The sequence below is a fragment of the Manis javanica genome, chromosome 11 (assembly GCF_040802235.1).
Source record: "Manis javanica isolate MJ-LG chromosome 11, MJ_LKY, whole genome shotgun sequence".
NCBI lineage: Eukaryota > Metazoa > Chordata > Mammalia > Pholidota > Manidae > Manis > Manis javanica.
The window spans coordinates 118,999,009-119,026,828 of NC_133166.1; the positions used below are offsets into that span (position 1 = coordinate 118,999,009).

General features: G+C 50.3%; 1 protein-coding gene across 22 annotated transcripts; it reads left to right on the forward strand.

Annotated features, from left to right (window-relative positions):
- Positions 1-292: 292 nt before the first annotated feature.
- VPS37C (VPS37C subunit of ESCRT-I) lies at positions 293-27,798 on the forward strand. Of its 22 annotated transcripts, none has more exons than XM_073217694.1 (8): positions 720-969; positions 11,659-11,740; positions 14,803-15,105; positions 15,408-15,484; positions 21,109-21,207; positions 23,740-23,911; positions 24,652-24,734; positions 25,497-27,798. In XM_073217694.1, the coding sequence occupies exons 5-8, from the start codon at positions 21,115-21,117 to the stop codon at positions 26,244-26,246; spliced, it is 1,098 nt and encodes a 365-aa protein (XP_073073795.1). In that variant the 5' UTR covers positions 720-969; positions 11,659-11,740; positions 14,803-15,105; positions 15,408-15,484; positions 21,109-21,114; the 3' UTR covers positions 26,247-27,798. The 22 variants fall into 22 exon arrangements, with proteins under 22 accessions (XP_073073806.1, XP_073073794.1, XP_073073795.1 ...); XM_073217696.1 differs by having other exon boundaries at positions 14,803-14,987; XM_073217695.1 differs by having other exon boundaries at positions 958-1,158.
- The last annotated feature ends 22 nt before the right edge of the window (positions 27,799-27,820 follow it).

Here is a 27,820-nt window from a genome sequence, read left to right on the forward strand (position 1 = left end):
GACTATGACTAGACTTATCTTTTTAAAATATAACGATTGGGTTGATTTCAGTTGACACTCTCCTCCTGGAGTCCCATTTTTACAAAGCTGCAGTTATGGACGCTGCTGAGAAGCACAACAGGCAGTGGGATTCCCATCCAGGCCTGGTTGTTCAGTACAAGCTGTCCAGAGGAGGGAGTGCTAGCGAAAGGGCCCTGCTTCACGGGTCATCAGCCCCGTGATTCTGGGCAAGTGGGGATGTATGAGCACGTCTGTAATTTTTAAAGCAGCACCCACACAGAATGGGCTGAAAGTGTAACTTAGGACCTTGAGAAGCTGGCTGCTTTGGGGAAAACTACTCGGATCTGTTTTGAGGAGCCCACCTGTCAGCCCCAGACTGATGGGCACTGCTGCTTGCCAGCTGACTGACACTTAGCTCTGTGTAAGTCCTGGGGCCAAACGGGGTTGCGGAAGTGGGTTTTGATGGCATATGAGCTCAGACCATCCAGAGTATCCCCTAGATGCTAGGATTCCAGTCGTGACCCCTGGGTCCCCTTTAGGACAACTCTGATCAGCTTCGCCTCAGCCCAGCCGCGTTAAACAACAAACGCTCCCTCGCGCGCCAGAGAAGCCAGGAAACCCGCGCAGGCGCACTCGCTCATGGAGGCCTGGTCTCCGCCCAATGGGCGGTGTCCCTTCTGGGGCGGGGCCGGGCGTCCACCGCGCGCGGGTGGGATCTTGGGGGCACTCCCGTGGGTATGGTTCTGGGTGTCCGCGAGTGTGCGTGTCGGGGAGAAGGTGCGGGGTGACTCAGGCCCGCGGGACGCCTAACGTGGTGCGGGACGAGTGGCGTGGGCCCCGCTCCAGCCGCGGGCGTCGGAGGAGAGTCACATCCGGCGGGAGGGGGCGGGCCTCACGGACCCGGAAGTGTGGGCGCGGGCTGTGGGTTAACCCGCGGAGGTAGCGGCTGCGGCGGCGAGCGCGGGGCAGGTGAGCAGGACCCGGGGAGGAGCGAGGACGGCGATAGGGGTGGTGCTGCCAGTGGCTCCCGGCTCGCCCCCGCCTGCCCGCCTCCCTCAGGCAGAGGCCGGTGATTGGGCGCGAGGGGCGCGTGACTGCCGCCGCGGCCGGCGCCTCTGACCCTCGCAGTGGAAGCGGGTGGGCTGCGCTGACCCACAGGTATCCCTTTCATGCCTGCCCCACCCCCTCCCCGCCACCTTCCAGCCGCCACGCCAAGTGTGAGCATCTTGCTGGTCACAATTCTAGTAACGTTTGAGCCAGTGTGCCCACTGTATAGATGAATAACAGGCGTTAAGAGTGGGATCAGAGTTGCCCGAGGGCACGGGGGACGTCGGTGCACAGAAGGGAGGAAGGGACTCTGGTCTTTGCTTCCCTGGCCTGTGCCCTTTCCCCCGGCCAGTGAGAGGATGGGGCTTTCAGCCTTGTCTCTGTTCTTACCTTTTTTCTGGACCCAGTCTTGGACCACCCAGCATCACTGACCAGACTACCCTGGGACCTGCAGGGTACAAAGGGCATTGGTGTGTGTGTTTATGTATGTGTGTGTTCATCTCCAGTATGTGCCTGGTTCCTCCTGGGTACAGAAGTCAGTGGTGTGTGTGTGTGTGTGTGTATACACACACATATATATATACACACATATACATACAAATCTATACACATGTGTATACACACACACACACACACATAATGTATGCAGTATGCCTGGTTCTTCACGGCCAGTGAGGTGCTTATTTTCCCACTTCATGGATGGGGGAGAGAGTTACGTGGGACTGTTGTGAGTTACTGGCAGAGTTGACTCTACCCGTCAGGTTTTTTCAGCCCTTGAAGCGGCTCAGTGCTTCCTGGGCTCCCTCACCCCAGGAACGTCCACCTTTAGCTCTAGAAACTTCACTTCCCTTGACTTCAGCAGTGTCCCAGTAATCCTGTTGCTGACTCAGACCCCGTCCACTGCATTCCATTTCCTGCTGGTGCACCCAAGATGCTGTCCCCCGACTCGCAGGTCTGGGACTTTCAGCACTAGAGCTGGAGGTGATGGTGTCGGAGGGATTGGAGAAGGAAAGACTCTCTTTGCCTGTTGTGCAAAGCTACATCCCTGCCCAGGCCTGAGACTCTGGTTCAGATGGAAGTGAGAATTTGGGGTGCAAATACTGGCCACTGAAGTAAGAGCCTTTGTTCTTGGCAGTAACAGAGCCCAGAAAAGCTTTTTTCCTAGATTATTGGAAAGCTGGATTGGTGCCTTTGTAATTTCCATTAGGTAGAAAATTTTCATTGTGACTTCTTCATATGGGCAGCTTCTGATTTCTTGCTTGGCTGCTCTGTGTTCTTGGCACTGTTTTAGGGGCTTTTTGAACTTCTGAATTCTGAGAACACTCCAAGGCAGGTGGGGATCCTATTTTACAGATGAAAATTGAGTTGTCGAGTTGTTAGATAATTTGGCGAGGGTCACAAGCCAGAAAGGGACTGAGCTGGGATTGTTAACCCTTTACTCTTCATTTCAAAGCTGATGTACTTGCTGGATCTTAGGAATCATCTGTGATGCTTGTTAAAAATACAGAGCACACCTCTGGAGATTTTTGCTTAGACTGTGTGTGGAGGGGTCCCAGGAATCTATTTTTAACACCGGTCCTGGGTGATTCTAATTTAAGGCAAGTTGGGAAGCACTGCCTTCAAGGAGTTTGTAAACTTGCTGAGCTTGGAACAGAAACTGTTTCTAAGGATTCTTGTTTTCTTTTTGCCCATTGCTGTGAAATTTGCTAATCTGATAGAAATCTGCTGCTAAAAGGGCGCTGAGGTAACTAGCCATGTGAATCATCTCCAGGCACTGTTGGCCAGTACAAGTAGGGTTTTTCCAGACTGACGTTATCAGTCATTGAAGACTTTGTTTTAAACCATTTGGATCTCTGTAGTTGGGAAATTCTGTTAGTTTCTGTTCGGGTCTGGAGTTTTCAGAAGATTCAGATTTGGTCCAGGATAAGGGCCTCATAACAGAAGCAAACGCTGTAATGGCCACGGTCTCTGAGAGACTTTTGGGACTTTCAAAGGCATGTTTACTGAGCAGGTGCTCCCTCCACTGCATTGCTCTTCCTGTTCATTGGTTTATGTAAAAGACTTGAGCAAATACTAAACAGGTTTGTCGTGGTTTAGCTGGTGCTGACAGGTGGGGCGCCTGGGGCTCAGGATGAGCCAGAGAGGAGAGAAAAGGAGAAACCCAATCATGAATATCAAACAGATAACCCAGGTCAGGAATGCCTAGCATTGAAGACATGTAAGTACATTTAGTTCCATTGCTAATTTAGCTGCTCTATCTTTGGCAAGATTTTAAGTAGTGAAAGAGGCAGAGTCAGCGTTATTGTATTACATCATTCCCTTGCTGTCCAGTAAATATTGATTTCTAATTTAATTTCTTTGTAAACAGGGAATGTACTTTGTATGATTTGAATTGTTTTAGGTTCCTGAGACTTGTTTTATGGCCCAGGATATGGACTACTCACCTTGGTAAATATTCTGTGAGCACTTGAGAAGAATATGTTTTTTGCTATTGGGTGGAGAGTTCTAGAGGTGTTCTATCTCCTTACTGTTCTTCTACCTACTTTTTCTATCATTTATTGAAAGAGGGCATTGAAACCTCTCACTATAATTACGGATTTGTCCATTTCTCCCTGTAGGTTTATCAGTGTTTGCTTCATGTGTTTTGAAACTGTGTTATTAAGTACATAGAAGCATTTTGGAGTATTGTGTTCCTTTGATGGATTGCCTGCCTTTATTATGAAATGACCTTTTTAAGCCCTGGTAATATTCTTTGCTCTGAAATCTAGTTTGTCTCATAGTAATATAACCAATCTAGCTTTTAAAACATTAGTGTTAGTGAATTAATATCCAGAACATATGAAAAAAACTCCTACAGTTGAACAATAAAACAACCTGATGAAAACATGCACAGGACTTGAGTAGACAGTTCTCCCAAGAAGATATACAAATGACCAATAAGCATGTGAAGATATTCAATATCACTGGTCACTAGGGAAATGTAAATAAAAATGACAGTGAGATACATTTCATGCCTTTAGGATGGCTGTTAACCACAAGTGTTGGCAAGGCTGTGGAAAAATTAGAACCCTTATTTATTGCTGGTGGGAATGTAAAAATGTTCAGTTGCTGTGGAAAACAGTATGATAATTCATCAAAAAAAGAAAAAATTGAACATGGAATTACCATTTGATCCAGCAACTCTAATTCTGGGTATATGCCCTAAAGAAGTATAAGCAGAGACTTAAGCAGATATTTGTATACCAGCGTTCATGGCAGCATTATTCACACTAGCCAAAAGGTGGAAGCAACCCAAGTGTCCATTGACAGATGAATGGATAAGCAAATGTGGTGCATGCATGCCATAGAATATTATTCAGCTTTAAAAAGAAGGGAAGTTTTGACACATGATGCAATATGGATGAAACTTGAAGAAATGATGCCAAGTGAAGCGATCTGTCACAAAAGGACAAATATTACATGATTCCTCTTACATAAGGTTCCTAGAGTAGTTAATCCATAGAAACAGAAAGAAGAATGGTGGTTGGCGGGGGTTGGGAGTTGGGAAGAATGGGGAGTTAGTGTTTAATGGACAGAGAGTTTCATTTGGGAAGATGAAAAGGTTCTGGATGGTGGCAATGATTGTACAGATGTGAATGTACGTTAATGTCACAAAACTACACTTAAAAATGGTTAAGAGTAAATTTTATGTATGTTTTACCACAATTAAAAATTCGTAGGGATTACAAAATTAGTGTTAGCATGGTGTATCTCTATACATCCTTTTAATTTTACACTATTTGTCTTTATTTTGGAAGTGGGTTTCTCATAGGCAGGATATAGATGAGTTTTGCATTTTGTAAAATCCAGTCTTACAATCTCTACCTTTGAATTGGGAAGCCCATTTATATTTTAATACAATTATTAATATAGTTGGGTTTAAGTCTATCATCTTGCTGTTTGTTTTCAGTCTACCCAGGCTTGCTCTTCCCATTATCCTTTTTTCGTGACCTCTTTGGGACTGAGTAATTTTCATGATTCCCTTTTGTTTCCTTTGTTATTTATCAGTATAACTTTTTTTTGTGCTTCCTTCCAGTATACACTTCTAACTTGTCAGAGTCTATCGTCACGTGATATTATACCATTTTTACATATAGTATAAGAACCTTACAATAGCATACTTCCATTTCCCCCCTCCTGCACTTTGTACTGCTTTTGTCACACGTTTCACTTCTACATATGTCATAAATCCCACAACACATTCTTATTATTTTTGCCTTAAATAGTCAATTTTGTAAAGTGACTAAAAAGAAAAACTCTCACTCCAAGAATGAACTAGTGGTTACCAAAGGGGAGGGGTGTGGGAGGGTGAGTGGGGAGGGAGGGAGAAAGGGATTGAGGGGTATTATGTTTAGTACACATGGTGTGGGGGTCACGGGGAGAACAGTGTAGCACAGAGAAGGCACATAGTGGATTTGTGGCATCTTGCTGCATTGATGGACAGTGACTGCGTTGGTGTATGAGTGGGGACTTGATAGTATGGGAAAATATAGTAACCACATTGTTTTTTCATGTGGAACCTTCATAAGAGTGTATATCAATTACACCTTAATAAAAAAATAATAATAAAAAAGAAAAGAAAAGCTCTCTTATACTTACATGTTTATCATTTCTGGTTCTCTTCATTTCTCTGTGTAGATCCAGATTTCCATTTTGTTTCCCATTCCTCTGACTTGACTTTCCTTAACATTTCTTACAGCACGTTTCTATTGCTGATGAATTTATTCAGCTTTTGAGAAAGTGTTTATTTTGCCTAAGTTTTTGAATGATATTTTCCTTAGATACAGAACTCTAGGTTGACTGCTTTTCTTTCAACATTTTAAGATGTTCCAGTTTCTTCTGGCTGTCATTCTTTTTATTCTGTTTTTAATGTGTCTTTTATCCTTCTGGCTGTTTTTCTTTTATCATTAGTTTTAAACAATTTAATTATAACATGCCTTGGTGTAGTTTCCTTCATGTTTCTTGTGTGGGGGGTTAACTGAGTTTTTGGGATCTGTAGGTTTATAGTTTTTATCAAATTTGATTTCAGTCAGTAAATCTTCAGATATGTTCTCTATTCTCGTTTCTTTCTCTCCTTTGGGGATTCCAGTTATCTGTGTATTAAAATGCTTGAAGTTGATCCACAGCTCTTCAATGCTCTGTTTTTCCCCCCAGTCTTTGTTTCTCTTTGTGATTTGTTGAGGATAGTTTCTATTGCTATTTCTTCAAGTTCACTGATCTTTTCTTTTGTAGTGTCTAATCTGCTGTTGTTTCTATCTGGCTTACTTTTTTGTCTCAGACATTGTAGTTTCCATCTCTAAACATTTGATTTGGGTATTTAAAAAAATATTTTCCATGTCTCTACTTAACAAGCTCAATCTTCCCTTTATCTTCTTGAACATGCAGAATATGGCTGTAGTGACCATCTTAATGTCCTGCTAATTTTGTTAATCTATATTTATGAGTCTGTTTCTACCGATTGATTTTTTTCCTTCATGGATTACGTTTTTTGCTTCTTTGTATGTCTGGTAATGTCTGATTGGATGTCAGTTGTGAATTTTACCCTGGGTATTTTTGTATTTCTATAAATATTCTTGGCTTTGTTTTGGGACGCTGTTAAGTTACTTGGAAACACTTTGATCTCTTAACAACTTGTCTTAAAGCTTTGTTAACTGGGATCAGAACAGTCTTTAGACCAGGGTTAATTTTTCCCCACTATCAAGGCAAATTCTCTTCAGCGCTCTACTGATGTATGAGTTACGAGGTTTTTCCACTCTGGCTGGTGGGGACACTAGTTATTCTTGGCTCAATTTGAGGTCCACGGATTGTTCCCTCCAATCCTGACCCATACTGTCAGCACTCAGCTGAACACTGGAGGGGGATCCTCTGAGGTTTCCAGAATTCTCTCTTTGCATACCTTCTCCCCCCTGGTCTTTGGTCCTGTGAAGTGTGGCTGCGTTTGCCTCCCTGGATGCCCAACTCCCTCTCCCCCACTTGGAGAGACTGTTGGGCTCCGCCTGTGTACCCATTCCCTGTGCCATGGCCTAGAAACTCTCCCTAGGCAGTAAGTGCAGGCAGTTGTAGAGCTTATTTCGTTTTTCCTTCTCAGGACTCAATCTCCTATGCTGCTTGATGTCCAATGTCTGGAAACTGTTGTTCCATTTATTTTGTCTGTTTTTTTTGGTTGTTTGAGGCAAGGGAGTAAATATGGTCCCTGTTCTCTTATGTTGGCCAAGAGTGGAGGTCCCTTTTCAGTGGGCAGTCATCGAGTGCCTTGTGTCTGTGCATTGACCTGGCTGCTGGGTAGAGACAAGAGCAGGACATGGGCTGGGCCCTTGGGGAACTCACTTTCTTGCCAGAGGAAGATTCCTGTATAAACAGTGCTAGGTGGTACTTCCAGAGTACCATGGGAGGGCAGGGTGAAGTCTCTGAGAAAGGAGCAAGGAACCCTTCCCAGAGGAATTGACATTTGAAGGGTGGGCAGGCATTTTCAAGCTGGAGAAGGTGTAGGAAAGAGTTTTCCAGGCAAAGGGAATGGCAAGAGTAAAGGCAGGGCGGCACAGCCGGGAACTCCTTGAGGGCAGGGTCTCTGCTGTGTGGATCTTTATATGGATGCACAATATTTCAAGTGATTGAAAGCATGTTTGTTCTGGGACTAGTAGGTAGAACAGGAAGAGGTGGGATAGCCTGTCAGGGAGTCGAGGGAGATCTCGCTGGAAAGGGAGATTGGGGGCAGCTGATACAGGGCTCTGTATGTCACACCAGGGAACACAAGATTTTCAATGTAATACCAAAGCACTGGGGAGCTATGGAAAGTTTTTAGGAGGGATGTGAGCACTCTGATTGACTGTTCTCTAGAGATTTCTGGGGTATGTGGAAGATGGCTGGAGAGGCTGGCTCAGAGTAGATACGCTGCACAAGCATGAGTCCAGAGCTCAGGGCAGCTGCTGAAATGGTGTTGCCACCCTTTGCCTGTTTGGTAATGGCCTTTGCAGACTCCTGCCTGAGTCAAGAGCAGATATGAGGAGGCTCTGGCTGGCTTCTCTTTTTCTGCAGCTACACTGTTGCCAGACATCCCCGGTAGGGCTAGGGTCTACAGTTACTCTACTCCCTACCAGCGTAGGTGGCTCCAAGTCAGCAAGAACAGGGAGTCTCATCACCTTGGACTCTGAACAGACACACCTCGAGTGACCTCTTACAGACTGTTGAGTGTTTGTCCTGAGTGTGTCTCTGCCTTAACCTTAACTTTGATCCTTCCTAAAGGGATGATTGGATCTGCTCGCTCAGCTTGCTCTGCGCAGGTTAGAAAGTATGGGGTGGGGTGGAGACTGACCACTGAAGACTGAGGTCCTTTCTGAGCAGTTGGGATGAAGGAGAAACAAGTGGAAGTTTGGTGTGAAGTAGTTTCGATTGGTTTTCTTTTCAAGCCAGAAGCATGGGCCAGAGAGGGAAGAGTTCTCTAAGGAGCTGTGTTGTATTTTACTGTCAGGAAGTTTCAAGAACGTCTTGGCCGTCATATTGATTGAAGCTGAATGCTGAAGATCTGAGTTATCCAGCCATTGAAGTTAGGCCACTGTTGACTGATGGTGTCTCTGGAGGAATCTTCAGCTCTCTCTCTGCCAAGTCCACATGGGCAGTACTGGAGTTGCAGAGGGAATGGGCTGAGTGTGTGAGCTCAGCCACAGTGATGAAAATCATGACCATTTGTTGAGCTGGGCATTAGACTTCCCAGGCCCCACCTCATTTTATCCTTACAAAAGCCCCCTCTTATAGAAGATATGAGATGTGGAGAGATAAGTAACCTTCCCAAGCTCTCTGGTCAGCAGTGACTGAGAGTGCAGGGCTGTCTGCCTTCTGGACTCTGAGCCTTTAATCACTGGGCTTCCCCTGCAGGGCTGAGGTCAGAAGGAGGCCCTGCTCTTGGTGCCAGAGGGTGGTTTGGGGCTCCAGGGCCCTGTGCAGTCAACCAAGGAGTCTGTCCTTTATCCTGAGTTCTGGTAAAGGAGAGTAGTTACCACACTGGTACTTGCTGAGGACAGCATCCTGCTGAGTTCTGAACATAAGCAGGCTCTGTTCTTCAGGAGTCAAGTTGAAAGATCAGTAATAATAACCGTCTATTAAGTTTGTTCCCAGAGCTGGACTATGTTCCATGGCCATGGATTTGACTGAGGTGCAGCCCCGGAGCCAGACTGCCTTGGGTGAAGTTTGGGCTCTCCATGTCTTCATTGTGAGGTTGTGGGCAGGCATGAGACTTCTCTTTGACCTAGTTTTCTCATCTGAAAACTGAGGAGAATCCAAGGATATACAGTGCTGAAAGCCCTTTAGGAGGGTCACGTGAGCTGCTGCATGTAGAGCCCCTACAACAGCGCTCTGTACGTTCTCTCTGGGGACTGTCACCATCCATTTTGCCTCTGGGATGGTGTGGCTTAGAGGGGACTGAGTGGGAAGTGCTAAAGCCTGCTCTGACTCCTGCTGTGAAGGAGTCCCCTGCCCTGCCACCCTGCCTTTGCTCTTCTGCCCTGAGCCCTCTCCAGCCTAATGAAGCCTGCCTGTTCTTCACATGGTCGCCCTTCTGGGCTGCCTTCCTTGCCCATCTCCCAAGGACTTGATCACCCTGCCCTCCTGGGGTGCTCTGCAAGTACCACCACACAGAGCCCTCCCCACCTACCTCTTTTTGCGGGTGGGGAGACACCACAGCTGAAAGGGGTGGAGGAGCAGGCTGGGGAATGGGTGGCAGGGAGGGTTGGGGGCAGCAGAGGCGAGGGTTAGAGCAGCAGTTTTCAGGCCACGTTCTGGGAAGGTGACTTGGAGGCCCCCTTGAGGCCTAGGGGGAGGTTGAGCTGGGAGAGTAGGTCTCCCTCCAACCCCGTCACCCAGAGCTTGGCCTCTGTGTCCTGGGGGCTTGGGGTAGTGTTTCTTTTATCTGGAAAAAAAGCCAACATGTTCTCCTGTAAAGAAAAGTTGGAGAAGTTTAGGAAAACAACGGGAATGGAGCACCAGGCAGGTGGGAGAAGAGGATGGAGGCAGCCCAGCATGTCTGGACAGGTTGGCTGAGGAGTGGGCTGGGGAGCTGGGAGGGGGAGGAAGGGAGGGAAGGAAGAGATGACAGGCTTTAGGGAAGGAGGAGGGAACTGGAAGCAGTTTGTTTTTTTTTTTAATTAATCCAGAGGTGCCTGGATTAGAAGGATTTGGAACAATGACTAGAAAAAACCTGGCAGTCGGATGGAGTTGAGGGATGTCTACATGTCTGAGATGGCTTAGGGGACTGGAAGTGAGGGTGAGAAGCAGAGGTCACCAGGGTAAATGGAGGTAGGGAGGAGAATCCGGTTTGGGGGGAGAGAAAGGTGAGGCATGAGGTTGAGTGGAGATGTGGGCTTTGTGAGAGGCAAGATTCACAGGCTTGGGAGAGCCCCTTCAGGGGACAGGCCGGGTCATCAAAGCAAAGGAAGCAGCCAGCCGTCCCAGCTCTGCAGGTTGCTCTCTGCTGGATGGGGTACCCCAGCCAGGCCACTAGCCTATGGAGTGGGGAGGTCTGTTTAGCGAAGGCTTCTGTCAGTCCTGAGTGCCCTGGACCCCCATTTGGCACAGTAAATGCCCTTGTCATTCCTGGACCTTCCTCTGGGTAAAGGGGGTCCGATGGAGTTATTCAGTAGATCTGAGGAGTGGTTGTCATTATGTAAATATTTATGTAACGATGACCATCTCCTTCCAGAAGCCTTGCCCTGAGAGGTTGTAGATCTCCCCTGTAGACGTATGGGCACACTTACATTTCAGGACCTTTGTGCAGTTTGGTTTGCAGCCCACTTCCAAAAGCCTCACCTTCTGCTTCCCCTGGGACCTCTACCCCCACCCCCACCCCGCCCCCGGAGCCTAGCTGAGTGCTTCTTGGCCAGGTTGTCAGGCAGCATTTACAACAGGGTGTGTGAAGAGACTGCTGAGCACCTGCGTGGTGGTTTTCTAGCACCTCCAGAGGTTGTCTTGTTTAATTCTCATTAAATCCTTACAACAATCCCAGGATGTTGATAGAATTAGCTATGTTTTACCATGGAGAAACAGAATTAGAAAGGCTGAATAATTTGCCCAAGGTCATATAGCTAGAAAACTTAAATCCAGGAATGTTTGGCTCTAAAGCCCTGACCTCTCTGCTGCCCTTCTCACAGTCTTAACTACTTAGCGTTAGTTGGGGGTGGGATCTGCAACCCCAGCCTAGAAATTCCTTAGAAAGAGTGAAAACTTAAAAAGTTTCCCTTTTGGGCCTTATATGCCAACTTCTCAAATTGAGGCGGGGTTCAGTTTGCTGGTACTTTCAGCCAGGTGAAAAGCTCATGATGGTTTCATTGTTTTTTCATTAACTCCTGTGGGAAGTCAGGCGACTAACAGTCTGATACTTGGGTGCATGGCTGGAATCATTTGGGGAAAAGAAACTAGATCAGGTCAACAAGTATTTTCTCATCAAGCAGAAGGATTGAGAAGGTTTCTAAGGCAACTGCAGGTGTTTTTGACGTGAGGGTTGGGATGGGGCCAATTCGGAATAACATGGGTGGACTGAGCTGTGCAGGTTGCTGTGGTAACGACTTCTTAATGCTGCTATAGGTGGATGTGGAAAATTGACACGAGCTGGAAGGCCTTCAGGACTCTCTTTGCAGTGTGATTTCAGGTCCGGAGAAGCTGGCGAGTAAGTGTTGTCTGGTAACGGGGAGTGGGGAGTGACTGGAGCCAGTGCTTTATCTCCCAGGTAGAGCTGGGAAAACAGACGTGCCTGATCAGGTGCAGTGCTGTGGTATACGATTCAATAATAGCCTCGTTTTGCTTGGCTCAATAAATATTCAGTCCCGGGGTATCAGGAATTGCCCTTAGTATCCCCAAGAGGCAGAATAATTATTATTTGTTGACTGCTCAGGAGCTTGCAAAGCCCTCTCAGAGCCATTAGCTCACCTGAGGCACAAGACCCCCCCAGGTAGGATTATATCATCCTGGTGCCCATTTTACAGATAAGAAAACTGAGGTCAAGGAGCTTGATCAAAGTCACACAGCTGAAGAGCTATAGCGCTGGAGTGCAAACACAGGGCATCTGTCCCCAGATTCTGTGCTTTCCTCCTTTGCATTCTGTCGGGGGGAGCTGGCATTGACTTTGGACAGAGACTTTGGTGCCAGTGGGTGATTTGGGGCTCCAGGGCCCTGTGCAGTCAGCCAAGGAGTCTGTCCTTTATCCTGAGTTCTGGTAAAGGAGAATAGTTACCACACTGGTACTTGCTGAGGACAGCATCCTGCTGAGTTCTGAACATAAGCAGGCTCTGTTCTTCAGGAGTCAAGTTGAAAGATCAGTAATAACAACCATTTATGGGGGACACAGCAAGCCATCTCTAACACTGCGCACCTTAGTCTCATCTGTGCACCCTTATGCTTAGAAAATGATGCACTTTGCTTTCCATCTTTGCTCTTTTTTTTCCTTTCAAGTTTATCCTCACAAAGGATCTGATGTCAGTTGAAAGTATGTTTTAGAGCTGAACAGTCTTGGCAGAGACCCTCACTGAGCAATGCCATCCATGTGTTGCTTATTTTCCTCTGTTAAGGACAGCTCTAGAAGGCTGCCCCGAGCATGAACCCTTCCCAGCATCCCGTCTCCACAGCCTCATTCTGTAGCCCCCCTCCCGCCACAGCGCCCAGCCAGAATCCACTGGGGTGTACTTAATTTGCTTTCAGGTTCGCTGTCTTCCACTGAATTGTATTCCCCATGTTTGAAGCATGTGAGATCGATTTAGGCAGCATAGAAGGTAGTGGAAAGAAGTTGAGACAAAAGGTGTGAACAGCAAAGGCCAATGGCCAGAGCTTCCTCTACCTCCATCCTGGTGTGTGGACTGCGTGGGCCCAGGGCTCCCCTGGAAGCCTGCCTCCTGGGTTCTGGCTGGTGCTCCCCCAGCTTTGTCAGCCCCCATGCCCAGTGCTTTGTGGCAGCAGGAGTGCTCCAGGACCTTTGGGAAATACCTCTTGTGCTCGCCCTCTGCCCTCCCTCCTTTTCTTGGGAATCTGTCAGCACGCATCTTTGATGGAGGAGACCGCATTGATTTCAGATTACAAGCCACAGCCCAGCCAGTGGTTTTTTTACAACTTTGAACTGGCTACTGAAGTTTAAAAATGGGGAGATGTCACATAGCTCTGGGTCTCCCTGGAGAACTGGCTGGTCTGGCAAAGCTGGGCTGCCCTCCCGCCTACAGGAGGTGCCCAAGCTGGGTGGAACCTGTGTTCCCCAGGCAGACCTGATCCCTGCCCAGGGCTTGGCCTCCCACGTGCTGGCCTGGCCCCTGGAGGTGCCCGAGTTTGTGACCTCTGGTGGTGAAAGTGCAGAAGAAACAAAGCAAGACAAAACAAAAAAGAAAAGGAAAGAAAGCTTTTTTCCTTCTTTGAGATTGTAAGTGAGGAAGCAGCGACATTTTCTCCTCTTGGTGGAGGAACACAGATCAGCGCATATGCTGCTGTCCCACCCCATCCTCAGTCTGGTCTCCTTTGAGTCCATGGCACCACCTTCCAAAAGAGGTCTGGCTGTGCCTGTGATGCGTGTAGCCACTGCATGCTCACGAGCCCTCTTCTCCCATCCCTGGCTTGCTGATGCACTGTGGCTCCCAGGAGGGCCCTCCCGTTACCTGCTCCACTGACTGGGCGCAGCACAGGTGCCCCTGCAGTGAGGCCTTGGTGGGCTTCTTGAATCCAGTGCCTGAGAACTGTCCCCCTTTCCTCTCCTTACTCCTCTGGGACCTTCCTCTCACCTGTACTCACCATGATTTGCTGTGAAGTGTTTGGCTTTTAAAAACCAAATAGACTTCGGGGAGAGTTAGCATCCATTTTTTTTCTTTTTTTAAAATCATTTGTTTGTTTATTTAAAAATTTTTTTCCATCTGGGATTTTAAAAAATTGAAGTATAGTTGATATACAACATTATATTAGTTTTAAGTATACAACATAGCGATTGGACAGTTATGTACATTATTAAATGCTCGCCCCAACTAGTTACTATCTGTCAACTTAGAAAGATGTTGTAGAACCATTGACTATACTCTCTATGCTATACTTTAATCCCCGTGACTAATTTATATTATGATTGAGATTTTGTGCCTTCTTATCCCCTTCACCTGTTTTACCCATACACCTATCCCAACTTCTCAGTGCTAACCACCAGTCACTTCTCAGTTCATATCTTTTCAAATCAGAGATTTTGTTTTCTTTGGGTAATTTCCTGAAATTACTGGGTTGTATAGCATTTCTAATTTTAGTTTTTGAGGAACCTCCATAGTGCTTTCCATGTGGCTGCACCAATTTACATTCCCACCAACAGTGTAGGAGGGTTCCTGTTTCTCCACATCCTTGCCAGCATTTGTTATTTCTTGTCTTTTGGATAGTGGCCATTCTGACTTGTGTGAGATGATATCTCATTGTGGTTTTGATTTGCATTTCCCTGATGATAAGTGATGTGGAGCATTTTTTCACGTGCCTGTTGGCCGTCTGTGTGTCCTCTTTTGAAAAGTGTCTATTCAGGTCCTCTGCTCATTTTTTTATTGGGTTGTTTTCTTGTGTTGAGAGCATCAGTTTTTTATATGTCAAGGCTGTGTCTAGCTGTGTTTATTATATAATAAATTATAATAAATATTTATATTTCTCTGTGCCCGTATATCCTTCTTCCCTATATATGGGGTCCTTTTCAGTTCTTGGCATGTAATAATTGCTCAGTAAATGTCTGTTTAGGAAAGGCGTGGAGAAATGAGTGAGGGCGTGAACAAGTAGAAGTCCTCTCCCTGCATCCCCACGTCTTGCATGACTCATCCAGTAGCTGATGGACTTGTTCTCTCCATCCCCACCTCTGTCCATTTTTCTGCAAATGTGACTGGGAGCTATCTGTGTGCAGTGTGCCAGGCACAGGGAAGATACAGGTAAACGAGACATTCTCCCTACCTTCGAGGGGCTTGTCTCTTCCTCCCGTCCCTTCCACCCAAACAGCAGACTCCAGACCCCACCCGGGCAGTACCCAGTATCCTCCTGGGCAGCTTGGTAAGTGGAAGGGGGTCTGGGTCACCATGCAGGTACTGAGGGGTGAGGTAATTGGACTTGTTGGTCTCTCAGGACACAAAGCCTATGGACTCTGGGTCCCCAAATAACTTCTTAGTAACCCCTTGCATTGTGACATCCTTGGTAGCTGTGGCCACTTTGAGAAGGACTGGTTTGGATTTTTCTGACACACAGGGTGACTGGGAGGCAGAACACTGCTGGCAGTGGGTGCCCGGGCTTTAGGGTACCTGCTCTCTGGCTGTGGGAAAAATATTGTCCTGTTCTCCCCTCCTTTCCCAAATTAGGGACCCAGAGGAGTTGCTGCTTTCAGCCTCAGTGAGTGGCTCTGAGAGGCAGAGGCTGTCTTTATGCCTTCTGAAAGGTGAGTGGTGCCGCGACAAATCCCACATGACTGATGACTGCACCAGCCTGCATGGACAGCCTGGGGATTGGGCTGCCTCCCTCCCGGGGGCAGGCACCTGGCAGGAGCGCTGATGATCAGCGTGCTTGCTGGGCTTGTAATCTCTGCATCTTGGTTGGCCTTCTGACTAAACTAACCTCTGCCTGTGACGAGCAGAGCAGGCAGGGTGCAAGTGCTCTTAGAGTTAAAACACCAGGGATGCAAGGGGACTCGGCCCCAGGGGTTCAACCCCAACAACTTACAGGACCTTGGGCAATGTCCTTACTGTTTCTGGGCTTCATTTCATTTCTGAAGTTGGGGTAATTAGCCTTGTGTTCACTTTACTTATTGGAATTAATTATATAAATTAATGGAAGAGTTTGCAAATGATTTTGCTCTCTGAAGAAAGGAGCCATGTGACCATCAGGGCCCATTTTACAAGTTGGGAAAATTGAGTCCCTAAAAAGACTCTGAATGTGGGATCCTGAGCACATGTCATTCCTGAAGAAGTGGGCATGTGCAGTGGTCCCACGTGCCAGCAGTGCCCTGTGAGGAGGCGGTGTGAGAGGAGGCTGGGGGTGGAGCCCAGGGGGAGGAGCAGCAGGCTAGGGTCAGGGCTTCTGGGTTGGGTGTCCCCTTTTGTCACCACAGGCTAGTTTTATGCCCCTGTGCCTTGTTTTCATCGCTTGTGCAATGGGCATGGTAGATTGAAGAGAGATGTCGAATAGAAACCTGAATAGGTACAATTAGAAGAAAAGCACATCAGCTTGCACCCCCCCTTAGCCAATTCCTTCTTAGCTGAGCCCTGTTGTGTGGAAGGAGGTTCATTTCCAGTAGTTTGGAGGCCATCGGATATGCAAGAAGACCTTGAGAGTTCCTTCTAATGGGGGCTGGCCTGTCTGTACAAAGACCTGGGAGGGCCCCAGTTCTTGAGGCATTTAAAATGCCGTGACCTGTTTTGAAACCCGCAGTGAAAGGGAATTGACGCAGGAGCGAGGCTATTTATGACCATGGGACTAAGATGTTTCTTTTCTGAATTTGGGAGTGGTCATGTTTCCCAACTAGGGAGTGACAGAGATAGTCATCAGAGCTGGCAGCTAGAACGCCTGGCTCCTGTTCCTGTGATCGGACTGAGGTAGGTTGGTGGTGACCTGGCGGAGGGGCCGCACCTCCCCACACAGAAGCACATCCTTCCCAGCTAGGGATCAGGGGGGGCTGATGCCAGGGAGATGATGGGCCACTTGGGGGAGAATTCTTGCTGTCTAAAAGGGTAATGCGATTATTTTCAGGTCACTGAGTAGATGTTACAGGGATTTTGCCATAGGGAGTTCAAGGCCATCGTACACAGCCAGGTGTAGGACATTAGATTCCAGAGGAAGATTATCATTTGGGATGGTCGTTGGAGGGGACTGGCTCTAAGGGGGCTGTGTGTAATGTCACCCTTCAGCACACCCCAGAATTATCTGGGGAGCTCACTTATTTATTTCTTTATTGTCCACCATTATTTATTTAACCAAGGAAAGTTTCCTTTCTTGCTAAATATATACAGTCACTTTTTACCAAACTTTGATGACAAGTTTCATCCTTGGCGCTGTCACACCCCCTGTGAAAGCAGGAGCCGGCTTATGCAGCCTTTCGCAGCATCAGTCTCCCCTTTGTGAGACCTGGGTCCTTCAAGCCTGTGGGTTGGGGGCTTGGAAACTTTGCTTTCACAAACTCGTCCGTCAAACACCCACCTTAAGTTCCAGAAGGATGGACATACACACAAGGTCTGCATAGAAATCTGTAATACGCTTTCGTCAGCCTCGGTGAGAAAACAATTCAAAATGTGAAATACTTGAATGTTTTACAAAGATTTTGTTTTGGTGACTTTCCTCTATCAAAACATTTCTCTTTCTTGGGAAAAAAAAAGTGGCTTGTGAAGGCAAGCTGGTCAGGGAAGCCAGTCCTCTGGGTTAGCTATAGGGTGGGTCCTGCAGCAGTGCCTGCTGCCCAGTAAGCTCCCAGTGCCCTCTGGGTATAGGGCCTGGCCCAGACCACCCCGCCCCGAGCCTTATCCTGACTTGGACTACCAGGGGGTCTCCTGGTCTGCCAGAAGCCTGCCTGTACAGCAGGTGTGCCCTTCGTCTGACCCTCCCTGTAGAGTGGGCACCGCTTGGGCTCTCTTGCCCAGAGCTATAGCCTCCGTGTTCTGCTGGTTGGTCTTCATACTGTGGTGGCTGCCTCTGACCCTGTCTCACCTGGTGATGCTCTTTGTGGACTGCAAGTCTGGACCTTAAATCCTTGCGTGAAAGACCCCTGCCATGTATGCTCCGTCCCACTGTACCTTCATGAGCCGAGCCACAGGCACTGAAAAGTTCATGCGGGGTCCTTGCTGACATTCAGGAGGAACAGCATGGTGGCAGGGGGACTGAGCCCCTGCATTCCCATCCTGCCTCTGCACGGACTGGTCGCTAGATCTTTTCCTCTACCGGGTTCTTTGCTTTTCCTGTCTCAGATGAGGCTGTGCTTGCCTGAGTTCCTGAGCACTGGAGGAAGGGGAAAGTAAGACAGCAGATGAAAACGAGCTTAGTTAAAATGAGAACTTCATTGCAAATTAAAACCCTGGTGATTCTGAAGTTCTAGGTCTGGAGGAAGATTTAGGACTCTGTCTTTAAGCAGGGACTCGGGTGATTCTGATGCACCGGGTGAGAAGCCCCTGGACTGTTTGGGTTGCTCCCTAGCTGTACAGCCTTGTACAGGTTACCTCACCTGCCTCTCTGTGAGGAGGGTAATAGCTGTGCTCACCTGTATGGGGGCTGGGAGGGCCCCAGTAATGGCAGATACTTAATGTAGTGCTCACTGTCTTCCAGGCACAGCTGTTCTAACAGATGGGGAAACTAAGGCACAGTGCTACTAAGTGGCAGAGAGGGATTCATAGCCCAGGCTCCACAGAGTCCACTCTCCTAACTGCTAGGCCAGTGGTTCTCAAAGTGTGTTCCTGAGACCCTTTTAGGCTGTCCATAAGGTGAGAATGATTTTCATAATCTAAAACATTTCCTTTCCCCTCTTTCTTGAGTGAATATACAGTGGAGTTTTTCAGAGGGTATATGGCACAAGATCATGTTGTCATTCGAGTGGCTAATGGAATATGGGGCTTGTGTATTCTTATATTTAAAAATTTCTTGCTTTTAATTTCTAATGTGGTAAATGTCGAAAGCTAAAATCCACATAAATGAAACTCTTTGGGTTCCTCAGTCATGTAAGGAATGAAAGGCGTCCTGAGACCAAGAAGTGGTCATCTGCTGTGTGAGCATGCCACATCAGGTGGGGACTTGCTGGGCATGGCGGGCGACGGTCCCATGGTAAGCGGTTGAGGAGTGCAGGTACACACCCCAGAGAGCCGTAGCTCTGCTCAGGGCTGTCTTGGTGGGCCCCAAAGCTCCCTGAGGGTGGGAGGGGTCCTGGACCTGCTGAGGCCTTCGCAGGTGTGCCCATGTGTGGTCAGCCGGCTGCCTCAGGCAGCCTCCATCCTTGGGCGAGCAGCGTGTCTGTGCTTAGCCCTGACCATGGGAGGAGCAGGCACCCTGTGTGGTGGGGGGCTGGGCCTCAGCAGGTCCTCACCTGGGCCATCCTGGAGGCATTTGTGATCGTAAGTGATTTGGTGGTGCTGGAGTCTCTCTCCAGTGTTCGTTCTAGGCCAGTGCTTTGCCTGGTTATCTCATTGTACCTTGTGTGAGGTCCCTCTGCTGTGGCAGGGCCTGGACTCAGACTAGGTCTTTCTGACCAAGCCCATGGCCCTGACTTGTTTCAAATCTCCAGAATGTTGTTCTGCTGGTCCTGCTCAGCAGAGTTTGCTACGGAAAGGCAGCGTGCCTGGGAAGTTCTCCTTCTCGGGGCCTGTTCAGCCTGCTGTTGCCCTTCTCTCCCCAGCTTTTAGACCAGCAGGGTGAGGTGTGGACTAGTGCAGGTTTGAATTCTGACTCCCCTGCTTGCTGACTTCCCTGATCCCCATGTATAACTGGGGTGATTGCTGCTACCTTGCAGGATTAGGAGAGGCTACACACACAAAACATGTTCTGTGGTGTCCATTAAAAAACTGGTGGCCTCTGTTGTCAACATGACTAGCAAGGAGCCATCATCTTTCTTAGCATCTGGCCTGGGATTGGCTGCATCAGCCTCTCCAGGAGAGATTCTGGATTCCCGGGCCCTGGTCTAGCCTCCCGACCCAGAGCTGTGAAGCTGAAGCTGGGGCTTGGGCACCTGCATTTCCCAGAGGTTCAGGTGTGCACCCTACCCAAGCTTGGCGTTCATTGCCTTAGAGGCTGGGGGCTACGTCCAACCCTCAGGAGGTAACAGGTGGTGGTGGTGACTGTTAGGATAGCTCTTTATCAGTAGGGTGACCATGTAATTTATTGTTGAAATGGGCTCTCTTGAACATGAAAAGGGCACCATTAGTAGCTGTCCTGGAGCATGAGGACTAAACCAGGCCTTTCCTAGCCAGTGGGAGTGTGGTCATTGTTTATCAGTTTCTCCTTTCATCTTTGGATGGCCCTAGGAGGTGCTGTTCCCATCTTACTACGGATGGGGAAACTGAGACCCGGGGAAGGTTGCTTCCGGCCACACAGCTGTAACTCTGGTTCCTGATCCCAGAATGCCTCCTTGGCCTGGTTGCCGGCTCTGGCTCCCTCGAGCTGAGTGCTGGTGCAGGGGGCGGGGGGAGTCCAGATTCTGTAGTGTTGGGATCTTCGGAAAACTAACATAACCTTTGTAATGAGAAGAACCTGTATTAAGACTGTAAGACTCGCATCGAGAAAAGATACCGAAGATCCTGTCAGCAGGAGGGACGCAAATCCTGGACGTGTGTGCTTCCTCTGCGCAGCCCCTGGGGCTCCTCCACCTGGCCGGGACCCCTCTGTCATACAGACGATCCATGGCCCTCTGGGCAGAGCAACAGAGGGAGAGGATGAAAGGGGACACTTGGGTTGGTCAGTTTTCTTTCCTCTGATTGCCATAGGGGCCAATTTGGTGACTTTTTGTTCTTCTCCAAAGAGGACCCACACGTGAGAGCCCATTTCTGAGGCACGTGGGGAGGGAGGGCTGCCTCTGCAGAGAGAAAACTGAGGGAAACCCCAGTTGTCGGTGCACTGAACACATAGGCAGCAAGGTGCTTGAGCCTGTGATGGTGACGCCCTCAAAGCCCCCATGTGGAAGGCAGGGTGTATTTCTGTTCAGACAAGTAGACACCTCCCAGAGGGCATGCTGGCCTCAGGGCTTGTGGGCGGCCTCCACCAGATCTAGCCTCTGTCCCTCCCTGCCTGGCTCTCTCCTCCTGCCTTTCTGTCTGCTCCCTGGGGAGCCTCATCTAGCGCCATCACGAATCATGGTTTTGCTTCTGGCTGCCTGGTGCTTCCACGTATCCTGCTTCATGGTTTGGTAGACTGGCTCCTTGTGCAGGGTGGCCAGAGTGTGCTCGATGGGACCCCATGGCCCTCCTTGAGCCTCCCTGTTGTGTGGAAGCATCTTTGGGAACCACTAGTTTGTCTTTGACAGATAATATATGTGGGCTCAAGGGCCCCTTCCCCCAGTCGCACCTCCCTCACTTTAGTGCCATTCTGTGTTCCCAGGGAAAGATGGAGACGCTGAAGGACAAGACCCTGGAGGAGCTGGAGAAGATGCAGAATGACCCAGAAGCCATCGACCGGCTGGCCCAGGAGTCCCCCGAGGTAGAGGCAGGCTGGCCTGGGCGCAGCAGATGGGACTGAGGCCCTTCTTCAAGACACTGGGGCCAAGTTCGTCTCCTTTTTGTGTGGCCTTCAGCCTCGTTTGGACTCAGCCAGAGGAGCCTCTGAGGTCTCAGTCCAGGTCCAGGGCCCTCAGGGAGTCCTAGGGGGCGGTGCCAGGGAGTCCAGGGCCCCTGCGTGAGCTTGGGCTCCTGGTGTCTCCCAGGGACCTGGATGCCCTGGGAGTCCCCACACTGTTGTTCCAGCCTGAATTTGGAGGCAGTTTCTAAAAGCACTCCGGCTGTTCATAGCTGCCTTTCCCCAAGGGCCTTGTCTGGCTCTGCATCTCCAGGAGGAGCCACTCTTAGGCTGGAGGTCGGCTCCTCTCCTGTGTGGTCCCGTTTCCTGTCATAACTGGCACCTGATTGTCTCCGCTCCTAATCCCAGTCCTCACAGGAGTAACCCTTTTGAATGTACAGAGCTTTACACCTTATAAAGGGCTTTCCCTGCCCTCCCTCCCTATCTCCTTAACCCTGTGATGCCCCTGCAAAGCAGGAGAAGTCAGACGACCAGATGTGGCCACGGTCACGGCCCTGGAAGCTGCTGCCTCCTGCCCCTGATGCTACGGAGAGACATAAACGCAAATGATGCTAAGCTCGTTTGATCAGCATTTGCAATGTTTGTATTTTCACTAGTAGACAAGTATGGTATGGTTCTTCTATGAATCACAATATGTTCCCCCGGGAAAAGGAAGCCATCCCATGCAGCATCTCCCTGCCTCTGCCTCCCCGGATTTCTGTAAGGGGCGCACAGCAAGGATGAAGTCCTTTGCTCCTGTCTTGCTGGTGCTCGTGCCACCCTGCCCACACCTGCCCCTCTTCCCAAATGAGCAATCTTTGCTGGGGTAGGAGGGGACAGAGTAGGGGGCGGGTGTGAGGAGAGGTGTGGGGACGCAGTGTGGCCCGCCCTGCCTCCTGAACTCGTTCAGCGAGGATGGGAGGCAAAGCCTGTGTCAGTGAATCTCCAAGGCGGGCTCAAATAGCTAATTAGGCCAGGAGCTCTGCCAGGGTCTGGCTCTGAGTTGGCAGTGCTGGGCACAGAGCAGGTCTGCTCTCCTTCATCTTCCATTTGCCTGTCACATACTAAGTAAGCACCGAGCGCTTCTAGAGTCTGCCTGAGCACAGTGTTGGGGCAGTTCTGAGGTCTGCTCTGAAGTGTGCGAAACGGGGGAGTGAGCCTTGAAGTAATGATAATTAGCTGAGGTCCGGGCTGAGCTGGCTGATAGGATCACAGGAAGTGTAAGCGGAAACACCCTCTTGGACAAAACGCGGTTAGTCGTGCAGCCACGTCTGGCTAACTGATTTGAATCCTCTGAGGGGAAAAACACTCTCGAGGTAAAGGGGGAAGCCAAGTGGTGCATGCGACCTAGACTCAGGCCCCTTGGCCTAGGCATCCGTGGTAAAACACACTTAGGCCCCGTGGGGCTGGGAGGAGAGGGAGCTGCTCACTGGGATGGGCACACTGCCTGGAGGAAAGAGTTGGAGAGGATGTTTCACATAGAGTGTGAATGGTGGCGGCGAGCTCTTTTGGGTGGGGTTTGAGAACTGCCTTACTGACCTTTTACTGCAAATCCCTAACAGAAATATGTGGGGAGAGTGGGCAGAAATGGATAGGACAGGCTTAGGGGGAAATGATAGAGATTTATTGGTGAAGACCCAGGGAAATACCATGGACACGTAGGAGTACCTGAGGACCTGTGGGCCCCTAGGGGACAGCTGAGCAGAGGGCTTTAGGCCACCCATTCTGTATCAGCCACCCAAGTAAAGAAAAGCTTTCAGGGCTAATGAAAATGAGCATCAGCATCCCTGAGTCACTGCTTGCTGAGGGGCTAAAGAGGGTGTTTGCGGTAGCAAACCAGAGAGCCCGATGGGGGCAGCTTGCAGGTCAGGGGCTCTAGCAGCCACACCTGTGGGAGGAAGGTAGCTGTAGTGTCCCTTTTTTCCAGTCTGGAGCACAAATTGCAGACTCCACCTCTGGCACTGGCTTTCTCATCCCTCGGAGTGAACTTTATTTTGGGGTCTCATTGCATGTCCAGCCTGGGGTCTGGCTGGGCCACCTTAGTCCTCCTTGGAGTCAGTCCCTTGACTCTGAACCATGGGGATAAGTAGTTGGGACTTTCAGTCCCTGCCCTTGTGGAAAACCTCTGACTGTCTTGTGTAAATTGTCTCTCCCCCTGGAGCTCTGCACAGCCTGTGATGGGCCTGGCTCCTGTTCATCAGCTGGCCTCAGGCAAGCTGTCAACTATCAGTGCCATTTCTCCTGTGTATCCACCACATGGTCTGTTGGGTTAAAGATTCAGTGGAATCCTGGGTTGGAGTGTTTTGCTCAGAGTTTGAGCCCAGGTCCACTGACTCTAGTTGAGGGCTGAGTCTTACCTGGTTCCCCATGGTGAGCTGTGAGTTCCAGAAACCCCTGGTCCTGTCTGCTATGAGGTGAGCAGTGGTCGTTCTTTTGGTCAAGTATCCTGTCTTTTAGGTCCAGGACCTGCAGCTGGAACGGGAGATGGCCCTGGCCACCAACCGGAGCCTGGCGGAGCGGAATTTGGAGTTCCAAGGTCCTTTGGAGATCAGCCGTTCCAACCTCTCAGACAAGTACCAGGAGCTTCGGAAGCTCGTGGAGCGGTGCCAGGAGCAGAAGGCACAGCTGGGTAGGGGCTCCTGTGTTAACTCAGGGTCCCCGTTCAAGGCTGGACTGGGGGTCGCTGCTGGAGTAGGACGGAGGAATAGAGGCCCCTCCAAGGGCAGGAAGGGCCAGCAGCTGCTGTGGGTCACCATGTCCAGCCCTGTGCTGGGCGCTTTACATACATTTTTTCACAGCAGGCGTCTAACAGGTGCTGCTGCTGTTCTCATTTCATAGATGAGCAAAATGAGGCTCAGAGTTCAAGAACTTGCCGGGGTTATACCACTAGATAGAGGTGGACTTGGGATTTGATCCAGAGAGCTTGCATCTCTCACTATTGCTGGCAACTTCGCCAGCTCAGTGTCTGTGCCTTACAGAGCTGATCCAGGCTCTCTGAGTCCCTGACCAGCCATCTGTGAGGTGGGAGGGGTTGTCCTGGTCTTGGGAGTGAAGAAGCTTGGTGCTCAGACAGTTAAAGTGACTTCCCTGAGTGGCAACCAGGGTTGAAGTCTGAAGCCTTAGTCCTTGCCTCCCAGGCTCGTGTCGGGGAGGCTGGCTAGCCAAGGTCCAGGCTGGGCGTGGAACAGCCCCCTGCTCAGGACGGTGCCCCAAGGGACTGGACTGCAAGGGGCTCCACAGCAGACTCCAGGGCAGTATCTGGGCCTCAGAGTGCACAGAGGACTTTGAGAGCCTTTGTGAAAACCATAGCCTCCCACACTGAATCGAAAGACACTTTCGAAATGTCGACCTTTCTGTCCTCCCTCCCAGAGAAATTTTCTGCGGCCCTGCAGCCAGAGACCTTGTTAGACCTTCTGCAGATTGAAGGCATGAAGATTGAAGAAGAATCTGAGGTGAGATGACTGTTGACACCCCTCCTCCGTGAGTAGTGTCAGCCCCTGGCTGGAGCCTGTGTACCCTGCAGTGTCTGCCAGGTGGGACCGGGGTGCTTTAGGCAATGGCAAAGATGAACGATACCTTCAGTCCCAGTGCAGGCCCTTGATGCAGACGACAGGGAGCCAGACTTGGGATGAAACAGAAATAGGTGGCTGATGGCAGGGTCACAGGACCTGGAGGGGAGTGTGGTGCAGAAGGTGCCCCTGAGGACTGCAGCCAGGCCCCCAGCACCTCCTTTCATGTGGCCTGCCCGATCTCTCTCTTCTGCTTCCCTCTGGCATCTCTTCAGTCTCTGGGCAGATGCGTTGTCTCCACTTCTCCGTGCTGTGGGTGAGAGAGGCTTCTGGGTTTTTGCAGACCCTGGACTGGCCCACACTAGCAGCTGAATAGCTGGTGTTCAGTTATTCTTCATTTATGGGGGCACCACTGTGAGCCTGGCCCAGTGGCAGCGGTGGGGGACAGCGGTGGACACAACAGAGAGTGGCTGCTCCCTGGGAGCTGACATTCTGGTGAGGGAGACAGACAGTAAACCAACGAGCACATGTATAGTGTGTCAGCACTGATAAGGGCCGTAAAGAGAAATTCCCAAATGGGGACCAGAGAAGGTAGGGAGCATCTGAGGTGGGCTGAGGTTGGAGGCCACAGCTGACCTTTGACTCAGGGGAATGTGTAGCCTTGATCCTAAGAGGCCTCCATTGTCACTGGACCTTGTCTTCCAGACCATGGCTGAGAAGTTCCTGGAGGGCGAGGTGCCCTTGGAGACATTTCTTGAGAACTTTTCCTCCATGAGGATGCTGTCCCATTTGCGCCGGGTCCGTGTGGAGAAGCTCCAGGATGTGATGAGGAAGCCCAGGGTTTCCCTGGAGCCGGCTGGTGACACCCCTCCTTCCCGCCCACCGCCCCCACCGCTCCCTGCTCGCCCAGCCCCCCAGGTGACACCCCCGGTGGCCGATGAGCAGCCCCCGCCGCCCCCGCCGCTGCCCCCATCAGCAATGCCGCCCTACCCTTTGCCCTACAGCCTGACTCCCAGCATGCCCACGGGCCCCACTGCCCAAGGCATGCTCCAGCCGGCGCCCTTCCCGGTGGTGGCCCAGCCCTCCTTTTCCTACAGCGGCCCTTTGGGCCCCCCTTACCCGTCAGCCCAGCCAGGACCCAGGGCTGCTGTGGGCTACTCCTGGTCCCCGCAGAGGAGCCCACCGTCCCGTCCTGGCTATCCTCTGGCCCCCACTGGTGCCTCTGGCCCTGGGTACCCCTTGCCGCGGGGCCGGACCCCAAGTCCTGGGTATCCTCAGCAGCAGCCCCCCTACCTCTCAACTGGAGGAAGACCTCCCTACCCAACTCAGCCCCAGCCCCCGAGCTTCCCAGGCCACCCCCAGCCCTCAGGACCCCGTCAGCCGCCCTATGCCCCTGGCCCTGCCCCTCCGTATGGGTTTCCACCGCCTCAGGGTCCTGTCTGGCCGGGATACTAGACACAAGGCCCTTGGTCCTTCCCTACTTCCACCTGCACTACAGCCTTTTGCCCGCCAACCACTGAGGCTGAAGGTTAAATTGGAATTGGACTTGGCACTCTGGGGGGTCTTGGGTCAACACTGGATGGCCTTGGGAGCCTGGCTGGGAGCATGCTGGTGGGGAAGGCAACGGACAGTGTCACTGGCTTGGCCGCACACACGGTCACAGTGCTTACTGGCCTCCTTCCGGTGACCGGCTTTGGCTTTTCCAGTATTAGCCAGGCAGGGTGTCTGTGTGAGCGGCGGTGAGTGTTCGTGGACATCTACCTGGACCAGCACTCACAGACATTTGAACCAAATGCAGAGTTATCTTGGCTGCAAGGTGACCGGGTCTCTGGCCCCTGCTCACCCCCTCCCTCTCCTCTGGGATTTGGCATATTTGACGTGGTGCCCATGTCAAGGGATGCAGCTCTTTGTCTGAGGCCCACTCAGGGACGGCCTGTCCCACCCACCATGGCCAGGTTGGATCAGGGAGAGAGAACAGTTGGGAAACACACTTCATGATTTTTCAGCCATAATCGAACTTTGGTAGGCTGATGTCAGATAAGCTTGTCCTGTGTGCTGGTTTGAATGACAGCAGCAGAGCCAGCACAGAGAGAAGGCTGGGGATCATGAAGGTGGACCCCAGACCTTGCTTGTGCTGTTTGGACATTGGGGGGAGCCTGGGACCCCTGGCTGGAGGGGAGGGAAGAGCTCTGGTCCAGGAGGTTGAGGTCACATCAGGGCTCATTTAGGAGTGGAGGACCACGTTGCTGCCAGCTACCCCCCTTTTCTGGGGCCCTCCACTTCCAGTTGACCCTTGAGGCCCACCCCCTCCGTCCACCCCTTTAGTGCCTTGAATCTCATTCACCTCAGCTCCTTCCTCAGGCTCCTGTGATACAACTTTCCTTCACCCTAGTATTCCTCCTAAGACGGACATCAGAAGATACCCTAACAGTAACTCTCCAAATGGTGCTTTCTCAGACACCATCACTATACTGGAGTCCCTTTCTTTGCATCTCTCTCATCTTCAGAATGTAAAGGCCAGGGATTGTGACTCAGTGCCACGTGAGGCCCCCAAGCACATTGGGGATTTCTAGTATATTCAGTAATAAAAATGACAATAGACCAAAGGGGGTGTGATGAACAGAGCATTAACTTGGTTGGTCCAGATGTGACCCAGGTCTCAAGAGCAGATCTGGAGCTGCTATTGGTTAGGAGGTCATTTGTGCCTTGAAATGTCTGCTACTTGGGTGCCCAGCATCTGGTGGGCCTGGGGTGCTGGGGGTCAAAGAGGAGAGTCCACCTTCCGGTGCCTGCCCCCTCCCCGGCCTGCATGCCGTCAGCGGGCGTGCGTGATGAGACGCTCCGTTAATGCTGTCAGTTCCTTGCCAATTGGGCTTGTTTCTCATGAGTTATTTATAAAGAGAAATCACTAATGGACTCTGCTGGTTTGAGTGCTTCTGAACTGGATGAACGATTGCCGGTGTGTCTGTATAATTAACGGCCATAATAAACTGATGAGTTACATGCACTGTGGCTCCCGTGGATTTGAG